This window comes from Montipora foliosa, chromosome 11 (genome assembly GCF_036669935.1).
Source record: "Montipora foliosa isolate CH-2021 chromosome 11, ASM3666993v2, whole genome shotgun sequence".
Lineage (NCBI taxonomy): Eukaryota > Metazoa > Cnidaria > Anthozoa > Scleractinia > Acroporidae > Montipora > Montipora foliosa.
In genome coordinates, this window is record NC_090879.1 from 41796046 (window position 1) to 41813545 (window position 17500).

A 17500-nucleotide genomic window follows, 5' to 3' on the forward strand; every position below is an offset into this window, starting at 1 on the left:
GTTAAATTGAGCATTTTTTAGGCTTCATAATCAACTGTATTTTATTTCCCATACAAAGTCTTATAACGTGTTTAAATTCTCAACGGCTGTCTGTAGTGACGCGAGCTTGGACTGCGTATGGCTATTCCTTATGGTTGCAAAAGGCCTCTAAGGGAAGAATCCAGTTGAGTGTAATGCGTATAGCAAAGATATTGTTGATGTCACCTTTTGTCACTTATGTGCCAACCAGAGCCTCCTTGGCTGTCAAAACAAACGATCTTTTGTTTCTGTGGTTGGTACATTTGAATAACTAAAGCAATGTTTATAAACAGCACTTTAATCAAGAAAAGCCTATTTCAGATCTATACTTTCAACACTAATTAATTTTACAGATGTGCTCTAAAACTAGTTTCGTCCAATTGACCCTGTCAGTTGATTGCTGTATAAAAGAAGTGATGTTAAGTAATGCTGTCTTGGCTTTGATAAGCGAAATTTCACAGAAGTGTTTGTCAACAGATATCTTCCCTATATATAAGGATAGTAGTGGCAGTTGTGGCAGTGGAAGTGCCAGTGTTTGTGGCTATGGCAGGGTAGTTTCTTCCTAATGAATAAAATGAGAAAAAAAGCAGCAAAATGTTAGCCCATTCACCCCTTAAAGCGGTGAATATTTACGAGTAAAGTTGTCTATAAGTCTCACTCTCAGGAAGGAACATGTTAACAATCCGCAATTGGAAGGTTCAGTAGACCAGTTGGACGGCTATTTACAAGCAAAGCCATGTATGTCAGGGATTATCCAGGACAACTCCAGTTGGTAGTCAGAGCTGGACTAGAACCTGGGAACTTTGGATTTATCCCTTGAACCCCAAAGGGTGACACTTATTATTATATTCTCTTTCCAACATCTGGTGATTTTACCCATAAATAGAATGTCTCCATTAATTTAAAATTGTCTAGAATCCTGACTACCCAGCCAGCCTGCCTCCCAAGGTACATTGTAACATGCAATCAAAGTGGTTAGAAAAGCAACTTAACCCCAAAAAATCCAGGCTTGAAGCTACATGTAGTTGCAAACAATCCTAGATTTTTTTGCTTGCTTGCAACTGCTTAGATAGCCTTTCTAACTGCAGTGATCTTTCTAACGTTCATTTCATGTCCAGTCTGCAGTTCAAGTAAATGAAATTTTGATATACAGTTGTACATTGTAAGTTTATTTTGCTTTTCTTATAGGATGAAGATGGTGAAGATAACCTCACCTCTGAAGTTTTAGTAGTTAAAAGGTATGATCCTTTTTTTTTCTTGTAGAATTTGCTTCCCTAAAGCCAGTTACTGTATTATTCAAGCTGAAAGAGATCTTAAATTTGATAGACTTAAACATTTCAATTACAATAATCAGGGGTTTTAATAAAATTTGAAGTAGGCAGCTGGTTTGAGTCTAGTAGCCGACTGTATCAAGAAGGGGCCGTTAGGCCCCTTCGTCTAGGGGGGTCTGGGGGCATGCTCCCCCAGACAATTGTGAAATATGGAAGCTCTGAAATGTGATTTCCAGCACTGAAGATGAAGGAAGATTTCTAATCAACAGAGACACTGAGTGTGCAATTAAGCGCATTCTTTTGATAATTTCCAGCGAAGAAAGATTTGGAAAACCATTTCAAAAGGAAAATTAACAATTTTTAACGTTATAATTATGATGTTTCGACAACTTCATGTCGTCATTACTACCAATTTCAAGCTGCCGGGAACGGCAAACCTCTTACGCGCGAATTTCAACATTTCTCAACATGAGAAATCAGTTCTGTCGAACAATAAGAATAATGTCATTTTAATCTGAACAAATGAGAAGGCTTAACCAATGAAACTAACGAAAAATTTACTGTTTTTGGAAAACAAGTCTTGATGCAACGATTACTCAATAACGACCTGTTTTACATTAAACGTCTTGATATGTTTGGGGACGTAACTAAACGTAATGGAATTACGTAAAAAATGTGACAGTTGGTCTAGGCAAAAATGCGCAAAAAGTTATAGCCGTGCACTGTAGCTCAAAGATGGCAATATCAAATCTGATAATTATTTTGAAATTGAGATTAAAAAAGGTACATTCAAGTCGATCAAAAATTAATTTTACTTCAGGTTTGATGGAATCCTTCAATTAATTCATTGTAGGGTAAAAAGTAGCCGACTTCTCTGATCGATGCAGCCGACGCTTTTCGTCGGCCGTCGGTGCTTATTGAAACCCCTGCAATAATAGAGAGGTTAAGCATGACGTTCATGCCAAATGGCAAATGTGGAGTGAAATTAGGGTTTTGCCAAAAATGTAAATCAAATGTAAATCGCATAATATTAGCTCATTTGTGTCCTGTTAGCTCCAGATATCAAGCAACTTCTCAAAGGACGGAGACAAGTTAAACTGAAAGAATTTTCACTTTTTTACGATAAGCAGGAGCCTGCCATTTCCCGTTTGCTGTTGGCCGTAAACGTCATGCTTAGCCTCTCTAATAAATTAACACTTGTCCACATGAGAATGAGTCTTATTGATTTTACTTTGTCTAATGCAAGATGATTTTACTCGTCAACTGGGCGCAGTCTTGGTGTGACTGGGTTAACAGCATCTACAATCATTGTATGTCCACTCAACTATGTCCCCTTTAAATAATTGGAAGTCATAATTTGATGGTATTAACTACTAGATGTTGAGAATCATTTCTGCTTGACAACCAAATTTCTACAAAGAATTTTATTTACATTGTAAACAAAGCAGAATTCTGAATTCTGTAAAGAAAATCGTGTTACATAATAAAATTAATAACAATGGATTTGTTTTAATTTCTGATTCACTCTGTTATGTTAAACTAGAAAGCAAAGGAAAAGAAATGGAGTGAAGAGGGTCTACAAAGAAGTGTCATCAAGGTCAGACTCAGAGGATGGCTCATCAGATGAAGATGGTCATGTGCGAAGTGCAGAGCAGAAAAATGATAAAGTTTTACTGCAACTAAGATGGAGAGAGAACAGAAAGGGAAAAGCACAAAGTAATAAACAAAACCAAAAAGTGCCAAGAAGAACTTTAATCAAAAATAAGAATGCTTCATCAACCAACAAGAAAAAGGATAAGTCTAAATGGAGACTTTCAGAAGTTGTTGAGGAAAACCCTATTGGACCAGAAAAAGATTTGGATATTGATGTAGATGCATTTGTAAACCATGTTCCCATCATAAGAGATGTTGATCGAGAGGTGTTGTCATCATGTCCTTTTTGTTTTGTGATGTATGATGACATCACTCGGCACATTAAAGATTGCCACAAGGCAGGTGAGACAATTTGTAAACCCTGGGCTTTTTGCACACTCTTTACATTTCTTGCACTCTGTACTGTTGTAGTGTCCCACTTCCATATGGACGAGAAATTGGCCAAATGCTTACTCATTTTATATACCTGTGAGGGTGTTGTATGCCTCTACATTTCTCTACATTTACCTGTCCCTTTGACCTTGTGAGGTACAGTGTAACATCCTCCTTGATTTACAAACAATAAATTATACAATGTCATTGTTCATTATAGTGCTCAGGCTAATTCAAGAGTTGAGTATTTGTGGTCAAAGCAAAGAAAGAGATGAAAGCACAATTCACTTTTGAGGCCTTTGCTGGTTACCGTAATTCTGATGAATTTGTGGTCAATAAGGTTCTTTCAGTTGGTGTTGATACAGTGGAAAGCCCTTCACTCTTTTTTGTTTTGTTTTTGATAACGTGTCAGAATGTACTGTTGTGGACAATTATATCGATGAGGATCACAATCATGAAGATGAAAATGAAGATGACGATGAAGGTGAAGATGACGATTATGATGATGACGATGATGGTGATGGCGACGATGAGGTTGATGAGTTGTCCGACTCATCATACATACCAGAAGATTCAAGTGGCAGTGATGAGGAATTTTCACATCAGAAGAGAAAACCTAAGAGAAAAAAACAAGGGCAACAGAAGGAAATGGTAAAGAAATCGTAATAACGATACACTGTAACAGTACTTCTTGGATAGCAATTTTAAGAACTTCTTGGTGGAATAATGCCAAGTAGTGAAAATGAGAGCTACAGTGGAGGGAAGTTCTGTCTTTCAATATCAGGAAGGACAGCTCCAGCGTTGTACAAGAATGTTTATAGCATGATAGGAGTCTTCCTGCGGACTCTCCCCTATTCTAGCCTTCAGAAATAATTTAGGAAAGTGCATTAGTTTTACCTCACATAGAGCTTCCATGAGAAAATGTCAGCAACTTAATTGTCTTATTAGAGAAAAATGCTCATAGTTCCATTTAAAATGTATTTACCTTTGCAAGCCTGCAAATAAGCGCCGGTCATCGGACATTTGTCTGGTAAATTTGAGGTTTTCACTGGCCAACAAATCAGTCTGACCGGGGTCTTCTGTTACAATGCGAATTATTTTCACTCAAGATAGCCAAATGCAAAGGTGGCCTTTGAATATATGGCCGTAATGCATAATGGCTAAGTGGCTAAGTTTCATTTTGATTTGTTTACATTTGCAGCTTGCTTTTCACATCATCTTACTTGTAGCGCTACGCCGAAAATGTAAACACTCCTGCCCATATTCATGCAATTCGGATTTCAAAATTCCCGAAAACTCATTTACACTGATTAAATAACACTGCAATGTACTGTGGAATCAACAAGGGTATTGTTCCACAAATGCATGTTGCTTGTGTTTTTATGCATCGGACTGATAAGATTTTGCGACTACTAAATTAGAAAAGTTAACGTTATTGCGTATGTACAAACAACAGCTGAAACATTTCAGGATTTGTACATTGTATTTTGTTCAACTAGAATGACAAAAAAAAAAGCAACATCATAGAATTGAATGGCAAAACAAAAGCAGCAATATCGTCAAAACAGCATTGGGCAGTGCGCGTATGTTTAGATCGTTTTCATTGTCACGCAACAAAAAACAAATTCGAAACCGCACAGTAAAAGAAGTTAACAGCTTGAAATGTTGTAAACTTAAGACAAATATATAAACCACCTCTCTAGTTCCCATTTGCCCAAACCGTGTCACGCGTGACCATCACCTGCGGCTATTTTGATTCTTTATTAATACTTCGTCTTGTGGAGAAAAGCAGTTATTTACCCATGGATAGATTCTTTTAAAATTCCTCCGAAAGCAACTGAAGAGTAATTTGAATAGCAACAGTGGTGTCTTCCTGTACTTCAGAAGACATTGCACGTGATTCCGATCATGCTAGAGCATAAATACTTTTAGGTCTGACGTTAAATCACGAAATACAAGGATTTTCCTGTCAATCAAATAGCAGGCTACCATGTTTTGGCTTCCAACGGCTACAGATATTGCAAAAGATCGAACCATTTGAAAACGTTTTCAAAATTTTAAAAAAATAAAAACAAGACGCCGGGCAATTTATAAAGTGATCTGGCACACGCATTCCACTTGTGTTCAACCATATGGCTGCATGTCAGGTCAAACCTTGCCCCTGGCCTGACATATGACAGGCTTATAGCAAAAAATTATTTGCAGGCTTGCCTTTGCCCATTACACCAATGGTCTTCTCCCTGGTGCATAGAGCAGGTAGCCAAAAAGAGCTTTGTTTCTTATCCTTCTTTAGGCATCCAAAGATCTCCCTCAAGTTGGCCCTACATTTACCATTGATGCAGGAATAGAGGATCCTGACGTGAATGATGAGAATGGTCAAACTGAGCAATCATCAACTGCCACCCAGTCATCATGCAGTAAGTGTTGAAAGGAATTCATTAGTAAAGATACTAGTAAAAGCCACATACCGGCATGTAAGAACCAGGGTATTGAATACCACGGTATTGAACTTGTAAAATGTCAACTGGACTTGAAGTTTCCATACATGTAACAGTGTACATTTATGTGATATTGCGATGTAATCACTCCCAGGAGTCAGTGGGTTACATGTAAATCAAACGATCAATTACTATGTTTTCAAGGTTTTCAAAATGTTTGTAAAATAGCGGACGTATCTCTGAAAGCACCGGACATGATATTTTTGGCGCCGCAAGGTACCTTGCAAGCACCAAAGGCCCAAAGGCGCGAGCTACCTCTGGGTCTCGGGGCATAAAATGTAAACCATATGCTGTCTCAATTTTTTCAGCCAGTGGCAAGAATATTCCTAAGTTCTGCTGTGGTTGCAAGGGTTGTGGAATGAGGTTCTCTCATTGGGATGAATTGAGGAAACACTTTGAGTCAAGACCAGGTAATATTAATTTTGTACATGTAACATGGAATACTCAGCGCTCATATGATGGCAGAGGTTGGAAGCAGAGGTGATTGTCATGACACCGGTTTGGCTCTAGTCCAGGGGCCTCCGAGAGGGAACCCCCCTCCCCCACTCTTTCCCTATGTTGTTGTTTCCTCCTACACTCCTACACCTCTCCTCCTTCCCCTTACACTCACCCCCCCCCCCCCCGCCCCACTTTCAAACATACTCCGCGGCTCCTGTAGTCCCGTAAGTCTTTGCTTCGTAAATGCTTGTTTTTATTAGTAATGTAAGCAGAAAGCCCAAGCAACATACACAGATATATTAACGTGTTGTTCATCAGAGTCTTTCATCCTAATTAGTGTCACCAATGATCCGCACTCCACTGATTACTTCTCTGTTTCGTCTATAACCCGCACTTCAAATAATTTTTATTTCATTATTCGAGTCCTTTCACGGGAACATATTGACCTGCTCCCAACTGAATGACTTTATAGGTCAATTGGTAGAGCATTGCACCTGCATCATACAGGCCGTGGGTTTGAATCCTGTTGAAGGCAACTGAAGTTTTCGGGTGTCTATAAGAGACAGTTTTATTGCTTAAGGACGTTCGCGCCAATTGTTTCTGCGCATCCTTACTGCGCACGCAAATGCACACGCCACGTCATACACGAGCGCGCGCGCTAAGTAATAAAATGAGAAATGATAGGGTAAAAGGGCATTGCTATAGCTTTGCCTGGATTTAACGGTCTTGGACGTTCGGTGACCCCTATTTTTCTTTCCAGAAACGGATTTTATTTACAATTATCTCCACGTTGTCCAAAAATGAACAAAAAATCAATGTGGGAAGTTAAAAAAAATTCAAGATTTCTGCTCACGGGACATCAAATCCTGCCATCTTGCGGCTGCAAGGCGCGTGAAACTGTGGTCGCTAAATGCGAACTTGATCTTTAAGGAACCTCACCAGTTGACTAAATTCACTTTATAAGTCCACTTAAACAATATTTGGCAGAGAAGATTTCACTTCAAAGATTTAATTCCAATATATTTGGGTTTACAGACACTGGCCTTATTCGCTAACGAAGCCCGATTTTGTCACATTTTGGGTGTTTTTCCGGGCATGTTCTCTCCAAAACGAAGTCGGTGACCCCCCATTTTTTTTACATTTCTGACATAACTAACTCATTATCTTACAGTGGTTAAAGTTTCAGAAAAAAATCAATGTTGAAAAATTTTCGCGCGAACGTCCTTAAATTGTTCAGATGAATGCGAGGATCACTCCTCTCTTTTGTCTATAACTCGCACTTCAAATATATAGACGATATTACAGGGCCGCGCGGAAATACAACATTTCTCTTCGAGTGTTGAAAGATATTTCACGACGGAGCGCAGCGAACGATTGAAATATTTTTCAACACGAGAAGAGAAATTTAGATACATACTGAGATTTACCCACTGGCGCGAAATAAATTCGGTTCACAAGCAACATCACAAGCTGGTCTAAGAACCCAACAGCCAATCAAATATCGCGTATCGCTTTTTCCACGTGTGAGGAAAACGATACGTCCAATCAGGTGCCGCGCATCATGTTTTTTGACGTGTGAGCCGTAACAAGGTGATTTGCATTTATTTTTATTTATTTATTTATTTTTATTTGTTCCCCCAATCCCTAAATAATACATAATTAAGAAGATATAGATTAAAAAATAAATAAACACACAATACAAATTACAACACTTAAATTATTTTACATGGTACATTGAAGGAGAGGAGCGGGGCACATCTAGATAAACTAATGTTGTGCCCGTTTGAGTTACATGTAATTCAGCTGGCAGTGTTTCGCTTGTTTGAGAAATTTTAAGCCTTCACAAGTGTCGAAGCTTAAAAACATGAACGAGAAAACGTTTGTTGATCACGATACTTCGGTCGAGGATTACGTGGAAAGTCTCGAAAACAAGAACACGAAAGAGAAAACGAAACGAGATGTGAAATTGCTGAAAACGTTTGAGGAACGGAAATAGCGACGGTTGAGAAGTGCAAAAGATAGAGGCCGCAGAATTAAACAAGCACCTTTCGGACTTTATTCGTTCTGTGAAACGTAAAGACGGAGAGGATTATGAGCCTTCAAGTTTAAGATGGCCTTGTTTCAAGTATTGAGGGACATTTGAAATAATATTTTCACATTCTTTGCTTGCTTTAATGTCAAATTTCTGGCACAAAGTTAAGCCTATGTTATAATCTTTGCATGAGTTTTTGACTTGAAGTCGTGTAACAGAGTTTTGTCGTGGTTTGTCATTAAAGACGATAAACAAGACTTTATCAGTATGTATACAATAAACACAATACCACATGTAAAGTTTCTGATACGTCAACAACTCGTGCGTAAATACCGTACGCCCGCACTTTCCATGAAATATTCTCTATATCTCCAAGCGGCCATGTAATATTCTATTTATTATATTAACACCAGTGGAATACTAAATCATTTCACGAAAGGCATCGAAAGGCACGATTTTTGTATGTAATCATAGCAACAGTAATCTTTTCACGTGTGAAGATATGTTTTCGCGCGAAAGCTCACTTAGTATTTCACTGGGGTTTATATAATAAATACATTTATTTCATTGAGTCTGCGTACATTGCTTGTGCCTATGCTTGTGTCTGTGAACTGCAGAATACCCTTCCGCTTCAAAGCTAGACACCGGGAATGAATGAACTTTTGAAGTATACCTTAACTACTTCTTCGTTGGCCCATCAAGACACAAAAACAAGCATGTGATACAGCCATGAACCAGACAGAGCAAAGGCTACAAAAATTTTATTGAGAAAATATGAATCACTATGAAAAGAAGAAACAAGCATGTGATATGCCTCGTTTTTATTTTCCATTGCGTATCCGTGTATCCACTTCAGAATATCCTTAGAACATTACTAGGGGATGAGTGGTATTTTACACTGCGTATCGCCGTATCCAGCCTCTTCAGAGGTGCGGCTTCAAAATGGCAGGGTATTCTGCAGTTACGTCTCAATATATATATTGTATATTAATTCTTGTGAACGTGAAAGAACATAATGGTCACAACAGTTACAAAGTCACAAAGGTATGGCCAGTGATGAAGTTGTAAAGTTGTTCAACTGTTGCTTCATAGACTGTTGCAAGCTGTACCGCTGTGACGAGTGTCATCAGATTTGTCTGACAATCAGTTCCCTGGAGAAACACAAACTTCTTCACTCTAAAAAGCCGAAAGAGCGATCCCATAAATGCCCTGAATGTGATGCAGTCTTCACCCAAAAGGCCTATTTAAAGAGACACTCCGTGGTCCATACTGGAATCAAGGAATTTGAATGCGATATTTGCCACAGGATGTTTGCTCGTCAACGTGAGTACATCCAAAAATATTTATGTCTTTCATATATTTCGCAATAATTCATTTATCTCGTTCGGGGTCGACATTGTACGAATTTGCAATTGACCAGGTCCCAGATGGCCCGAGATGGCTCAGATAGGAGAGCAGTGCAGCTTAATAATAAACCCTTTCATGCCTGAATTTTTTTAGGCTTCCGTTGCAACTGCTAAAATTGCTTTCGAATGCCACGGCCAGTCCAACTTAGGGTCTTTACATCCCATAGTTCAAAATGTATGTCTTTCATTTTATTTGACAAGATTCACCGCATTTCCTTCGCATAGTAGATCCGTCCAACATCAGTCAATGTTGATCCGCCTCATATAATTTTGATAATACTATGTTTTGTCACTGAATTTGCGTCCTTTTGGAATCCAACCTCGTTCCCAGGGTCTCTCTTTGTCGTCTCAACTACAATGGTGAGCCTGGGGACGAGGTTGTTGATAACCATCTCAGTCCTGTTTCGTTTTTTAACGAGATAACATTTATAATAATTATGTAAAGAACTGGTAAATGAGTGGCTTATTTAAAACCGGTAAGTTAGAAAACACCAACATTTACCATCTTGAGTGACTCTCGAACTTATTTACAGTTTAGTTCAGGTCTTCATTTATAAGAGTTATATTCTATAGCCTCGTGTATGAGCAACTGAAAACTTCTCTCAGACTCTCTTTACTGTTAGATGCTTCTTACGCAGTTCTTCGAGTAAAAGAGTTCCCTCAGCCTTCTCATGCTCTAAAAAGCTAGAAAAGTTCTGCAGTGGGCGGTATCGACTCGTAATCAATCGTTATTTTCGTGATAAGCCAAAGGACGATTTTGGAGGGAAATGTTTGGCCCAACAATGTGATCAAGCCCGGCCAGTTCAAGACAAAGTCGGAGCGCACTTGAAAGAATTGAGATTTGTCTGTTATCAAGGCCATTGCACATGACAGCCCCGTTATTTTGGCAGTTCGGCGCGAGATTCAAATGGAGAAGAAAGTTCCTTGAGCGGCAATATTGTATATAGGCTCGATTTGCAGCCATTTTGGGAGTGCGATTAACATCCTCCTCCCAACGAACGGCTGGATCACTAGCCTCCCACGCAGACGTCCTTAGGGTTTCGTCACGCATTTCCTCCCCCACGAAATGCGTGACGAAACCCTAAGGACGTCTGCGTGGGAGGCTACTGGATCACTGTCCGCGTCGTTTGTCTGTGACGTAGCACCCGTCGCAATTGTATTTTGTATTCAGCCAACTGTATTCTGTACTTGGCAGGCAGGCGACTTTCTAATTGGTGGAAAATACAATTGGCTGCACCAGTGATCCGTGGTGTGCGTGGAGGAACGCTGGCGCACAAAACGACTGGTCAATCGCGTTAACCCGCACGGGCACGCCTCAAAATGACATGAGACATTTCGTTACAATTACACAACGCAATATCCCTTCTTAATATAACAAGCTTACCGCTGTAAAAAGAATGAAAACAGGCAGAATAAGAAGAAATAGCGTTTCTAAGGCTAAGGGCTGTCAACCCCCAAACTCGTAAAATATTGAGAATTGAAAGGGATGGGATTGGATGATAGATGACGTCACATTGTTGACGCCGTTTCTGGTGAAGTCATATTGCGTCTTTTACGCAAAAAGAAAGTACACTGTCACACAACCTAGGCAAAAGTCAAAAAGCGCGCGAAAAAGATGTCATTGACTTTGTAACATTTGATTTGATTGGTTTATTTCGGACCAATCACATTACTCAAATTCCAATCAGTCAATAACAAGGCTTGCAAGAACGTGTTTTCTGAGTTTATGAGGAAAATAAACGTTTGAATTTTGTTATTATCGATGTTAAAATAACTCAAAAAAACACAAAGTATTTTAAATTTTATTGTTGTTAAAGTCGATTCTCACTAGAAAGGACAAACGTCGGCGATTAATCGGGAGATTTACAGATCGTAATCTTGATATCAGGATACTCGGTCCAAAATCTGGAATCTCCCGGGTTATCCGGGAGAGGTGACAGTCCTTTCTACAGTTTTTGTCTAAAAACCACTTTGAAAACGGTTTAATAGCTTTCAGTTGTTTTGCTGGGTACCACTATGTCAATACTAATGAACGAAATGAAGTGCGGATATGAAATCTTACTAGTAAAGCTATGATCCTCGCCTTCATGCTTCTCCTACGCATGCGTCCATAACTGCGAGGATCATAGCTTCACCTGATATGTCAATGCTCTTAAAACATTCGATTTTCTGGGAGCTTGTGTCGTTTGTCTGGTGGATATCCGAAATTGTAACGAGAAGCCATCGATCCGACTTCGACTCTCTGCCTCGTCTATTCTGAATCTTCTCTGCGTTTTTGAAATATTTGTGTCTTTGAAGTAGATTCTACGTCGTGTAAGTTGAATAATAAGGAAAATGTCAGTTTGAGGGATGGCCATGAGTGTTGACCGGTCAATCGAGCCTATATTGTAGATGAGTGTGATAAAAAAAAAATCAACTGAACTGAAGTTTCGATATGAAATTAGTTTTGAAAAAAATTCTTGTCGAACTTGTGGAGGCTAAACCTGAAATAAAGTGCTGGCTTGAGCTACTCAGTGCTTTAATTGATCTGGGAGCTGGTCAAATAATACGAGCTCGTGTTTTATCCCGTAAAACGTAACATAATGGTAGAGCAAGTGCAGTGCAATCGCGCCGTCATGGATTCGAATGCCGTTCAGGCGTGGATTGTTTGGGCTTCCTGTGCAACTGCTTTAGTTGCTCAACTAACTGCGATGGTCTCTCCAACCTTCATTTCATTCTATTCCGCAGCTAAATATATGAAATTTCATATATTCTAAAAGTCATAACTCATGCATTACCAACCATTACCAAGAAGTGTTTTTTTTTCGATGTGGCGTGTAAGATCGCTCTGTTCGATTTCTCTTATTGATTGTATCGTCTTATTCACATTTGTTTATAGGTTCTCTGAAAGAGCACCGGAGGCGTCATACGGGCGAAAAACCGTACAAGTGTGAATACTGTGATGCTGCTTTCACGCACTGCTCCAGTCTCCGGACTCACACCACCAAACATACTGGCATCCGTCAACACAAGTGTCACATCTGTGGCAAGATGTTCGCCAAGTCGTACGGCCTCAAGATGCATGTTATTTCGCATTCAAGCGATAAACCTTTTGTTTGTGAGGTAAGAACTGCTGCTAGCTGTCTGCAATGGACCCAACCTTGTTTTGACACTCTCCACTTGTCATTTTCAAGAGTTACCAGTATTGTGTGCTCTCAAGTCACGGATTGGTTCGTATCCTGACTGGCGGTATATAATGATTTAGGGGTTAAAATATACGGCTTCAGAGATAATGCATCGTATTTTTGTGACAGTTCTGCGCGCCCTGCATTCTCGTCCCGAGAGCTATTCGTTTCTTTTGGTCACGTCGTCGATGAAGAAACTGAGGGCTCTGGGATCGAAAAGGGCACGTACCTTAGAATCAAATGGTTTAGGATATTTAGTGTAAGGACGGCCAAATAAAATTCTTGCTGATGCAAGTGATTTCTTTCTCTTTTTAGGTTTGTGGAAAAGCCTTCAAGAGGCCAGATCACTTTAAGCAACACAAGATAATTCACTCAGACAGCAAACCATTCAAATGCGACACCTGCCAAAGGACCTTTAACCAAAAAGTTTGTCTTAGAAAACATCTCCCTTGCAGAGAACACGAGAAGCAACAGAAAAAGTTAAAGAAATCTTTCGCTACTAAAACCAAGACAAAGAACAAACCTCTTCCTGCCGCAAAACGCTCTATTGGTGAAAACAGATTTAGCGTCACCTCGAACACGAATTCACAGGAGATTGACGAAACACGTTCCGGGAATGAAGCCACGAAGGATTCAAACTGCTTTGATGTCACAAATGACGTCAGTCTTGCCTCTTCTGTTGACACGTGCCCGAGTGAAGGCTCGATTTTATCTCAGTCTTATTCTCCGCCATCGTTTGTGCGACCGACGCAAAAGTTAAGTGACAACGAATACTACTCCGAAAGCTCGTTTCAACCCGAAAGAGATATGAGTGCTATGCTTAGTTTGCCTCATAACATGTTCAGCTGTGTAGACGATACTCTTTCACTGGACTCCCTACCTCCGCTTTCCTCTCATGTCACACATGCGTTGTCTGGAAGACCACTGATTGTCGATAGCTCAACAGACCTCGGTTCGATGCTGCTTAGCGGTACAATGGCTTCGGAGAATCTGTCTTCTATTGTCGACGAAGCAAGTTCGCTTTTCGGACAAGATCGACTTTAATCAGACCATCAATATTTTGCAATCTTGTTTTCATTTTGCAAGTCTACAGGTTCAAAATATATATGATTATGACTAGAAAAGTAAATTACATTGAAGCGGGCTCGTTTTAACATAAAATTGTTCCAAATCATTGCGGAGTTCTAACTGCTTACTCCGCTATGTCATCATTGTCATCGGCATCGTCAGGGATTCGCTTTCTGAAGAGGAACCCCTTTTTACCGTTCTTCCGAAAATCTCTGTCTCTTTCCGTTCGATTCCTGGCTGAACCTACAAAGCTGCAGTGATTCATTAAATCATTTTGTTCTGGGCCTTTCCCTTGATCTTTTCTTTTTTTTTCCTGAGTTTCACTTTGTCGCCCTAAAGGTCCGTTACTCGTGCTCTGTGACTGTGACCTATCCATTACGGTCAAGCTATGTCAGGTGTGACCAGTTGTTTTGAAACTTGAACTGAGAGTTCAAATCTGCGTGCCAAATTGGCTCTCGAGATTCTGAATTCCGTGGATATTTCCTTAGATGTATGAACGAATAACGTTATTTATGTGTCAACAAAGGTTTAGCATTGCTGGTAATTGGGGACACGTAAAACAAGTTACAATCATCAAGACTATGCCGGCACAAGATAAAGTAAAAATAATAGTTATTTAGTGTATAAGAAGCCTGCCTCTTAGAATAAAACTACAGAAGTGATTAAAACTAAGACTAATAGTTTAAAATAGTCAGATGACATTTGCAGCCACTGCTCTTGTCAATTAAAATACTTAAATCCAAGTTTCAAATGTAAGTTTTAAAAGTCTTTTTTATCGAAAATAGTTAGCTCTGGACTTTCGTTCTATTATAACATAAACGTTACTTGCAAAGTGAAACTTATTTCAAGGGTTTGATGAATTATTATTGTTCAGTTATTGTGCATTTTTTTGGCAACTTTCAGAAAAATTTTCAAGATTCCATTCAAATCTCGGAAGCTCGGAAGAGGAATTTGAATGTTCATTTCAGTCTTGTGGGGCACTGGTCACGCGTGACATAGCTTGACTGCAATTTTTAGGCTCCTTGCCATGCCGATGCCTGCCACTCTTGTTTTCTTACTTCTTCCTGTCTTGTAGAGGGAGATCAACGATGAATCGTTCAATCTTTCCCTGGCTCGCTAGTTTACTAGCTTTGCAGCCGAGCCGCAGCATCGCTGAGTAACCATGTCTCACTACCTGATGTCATTGTAACCCATTCTCTACCTTGAATTAACGATTATCGTTAATTCGTAATTTTCTCCGAATTTACTGTCATCGTCAATTTAGGAGACTGAAAGCTTGATATGAATGGTGGGAAACAGTCATATTTTTAAAAGAAGTTTCTCTGAATTTACTGTTATCGTCAATGTAGAAGACTGAAAGCTTGATATGAAGTGTGGGAAACTGTCATATTTTTAAAAGATAACCCAAGTTTATGGACATGGAAATCGAACCTGGGAATGTTGATTAACCCGTCACCTAACCACTTGACCAGCACACTGCTACCTGCTCAGGGACAATATTTTAAACATTGTTTGATAATGCTGTATTATCACTCCGCAACAAACAATGTTCAGCACTGCAAAAGGTCGGTTTCCAAACTTCACGACAAAGCTAAACATTTTAAAATTAAAGCTTAGACCTAAATTATTAATCTAGCTAAGGCCTAATTACTCTTCAGCAGTGATATTCTATGGGAGAGTGCGGTGTCTTGATCTGCAGTGGTGAAGCGGAAAAAGCGGTTCCTTTAGAGTAGAAACTCCGGGTTCAAATCCAATCCACGGATATGATTTTTTACCTTATTTTCTGTGCTACCACAAGTCCTGGGCCACAGTGTCCTAAATTAACGATAATAGTAGTTTAAAGCAAATTACGAATTAACGATAATCGTTAATTTAGAGAAGAAATCTTGTTGTGTCATTGATGCCTTTCTCCTTATATACCAATGAACAAATTTTGAGACCGTATATTTTCACTCCGTATAAAATTAAATAACGAATGTGTATATCAAAACATATCTTTTTTTCTGATTCAGATTCTTGACATAAACGCCGGATTCGCGGAGCCAGCCTGATATCCTCGTTCTCCGCGCTTACCTAAAGAGATTCGGCGTCTGGGAACGAGAATAGCCCTCTTTTCCGTATGCTTAGGGGCGTACTTTGCGTTTTCTCAGTTGCGCTTTCAAAAAGCAAATGGTTCCTAGCAAAATCGTAAACGTGGGACTTTTTTGCATCCTTTTTCCCCACCTTTCGTAGTAGGAACTTCGTGTAAGTGAGGACGAAGAGAGAGAGATGTCGTTAATTAAGTAAAACATCAAGCAGTCGGTCGACTGAATTACGTGATAAATAACAGATAAAAAACATGCAGAAATTTATAAAATTTACTAGAGATCAACTATAATAATAAATATACATAAGGATATGCACCAATATCAAGGGAGGTGACATAGGCAATAAAGGAGTTCCCATATCTGTACGTTCTGCATACACAGATACGGGGGAGTTAAAAGACGCTTCTTGCGTAGCAGAAGTCACTGACTTGTTATTTGCAATTGGGAAGGAGTGGGGGACAAGCTTACGGTTTTTGTTGCTCACTATTTCCTAAAAAAAAAAACAAATCGGAGAAAAGATTTTCACGCCTGGCTACCAAGGTGGAGACATAATACCGGCTGTTTCTTGTGCCTTCTCGTGCAGTCCTCATACCAGGCCACTAAATTCGTGCGATCTCATCCGAGAGGTAGCCAGCGATGCTACTACAAGCATATAGTAGATATGCAGGCATAGCTCGACCCCTTTTAAGACTTTAAAGATATTAAAAGCAGAGAAGTAAAGGCTTAAATTTTTTTAATGTTGATTTAAGACGAAGTCTATGTTTCGCTTACATCTGGAAACGCTTCACAACTTAAAACGCGAATATTTTTTTCCCTCGGCCTCTCTTACTGGGACATTTCCCTTCGCACATATTTCAGCATTTTATGGGCGAAAGGGTAGATTAGACTCTTGCTGGGCCTCGGCTTCAATTCGACCAGCATAAACGCATCAACTATCCTGGCTCGCACGCAAGACCTTGTCTATTGTGCTACTAACAGTAGCTTTTATGACAAATACTACCAACGTCTGCTTTACAGCCAAACAAGAGGCTATGAATAGCTTACACTTCAGCCAATTTCCTGTAAAGTTCACACTAAGTCCGGAGTCCGTTTTTTTTTTCTGTTATAATACCGGAAATCCTCCATTAAGCCCCCCTGCCCCCCTTTTTAGAGGAAGAACTATTAAGCCCCCCCCTCTCTTTTAAGCCCCCCCCCCCCCCCACCCTTCCTTACCATCCCCCATACTCTTCATAACCAAATCAATAAATGATGTACTGTTTTAATTAATCGCGAAAGTAGACTGATCCGGTATGGTTTACTCACTTGCTGGAAGTTCGGATTTGTTTCCCGCCAGGGAATACAAATGTTGTAAATAACTTGTACAATGCGTATAATATCACTCGAATCTCCCTATTAGACAGTCATTGCCCTGGTCCAAAAGAGGAAACTGGCAACCGTAACTCCAGTCTTTTTCATTCTTTTCTTTCTGGTACCGGTAATGCACTTCGCTAAAT

General features: G+C 39.6%; 1 protein-coding gene across 1 annotated transcript in view; it reads left to right on the plus strand.

The window, feature by feature from the left end:
- LOC137977853 (uncharacterized) overlaps positions 1-16344 on the plus strand; it is a 17197-nt gene extending 853 nt beyond the window's left edge. Inside the window, exons 3-10 of the mRNA XM_068825200.1 lie at positions 1207-1256; positions 2833-3284; positions 3727-3965; positions 5608-5731; positions 6121-6222; positions 9375-9605; positions 12567-12790; positions 13168-16344. Coding sequence (XP_068681301.1) covers positions 1207-1256; positions 2833-3284; positions 3727-3965; positions 5608-5731; positions 6121-6222; positions 9375-9605; positions 12567-12790; positions 13168-13896 — 2151 coding nt within the window. The 3' untranslated portion in view covers positions 13897-16344. The remainder of the gene's footprint in view (positions 1-1206; positions 1257-2832; positions 3285-3726; positions 3966-5607; positions 5732-6120; positions 6223-9374; positions 9606-12566; positions 12791-13167) is intronic.
- The last annotated feature ends 1156 nt before the right edge of the window (positions 16345-17500 follow it).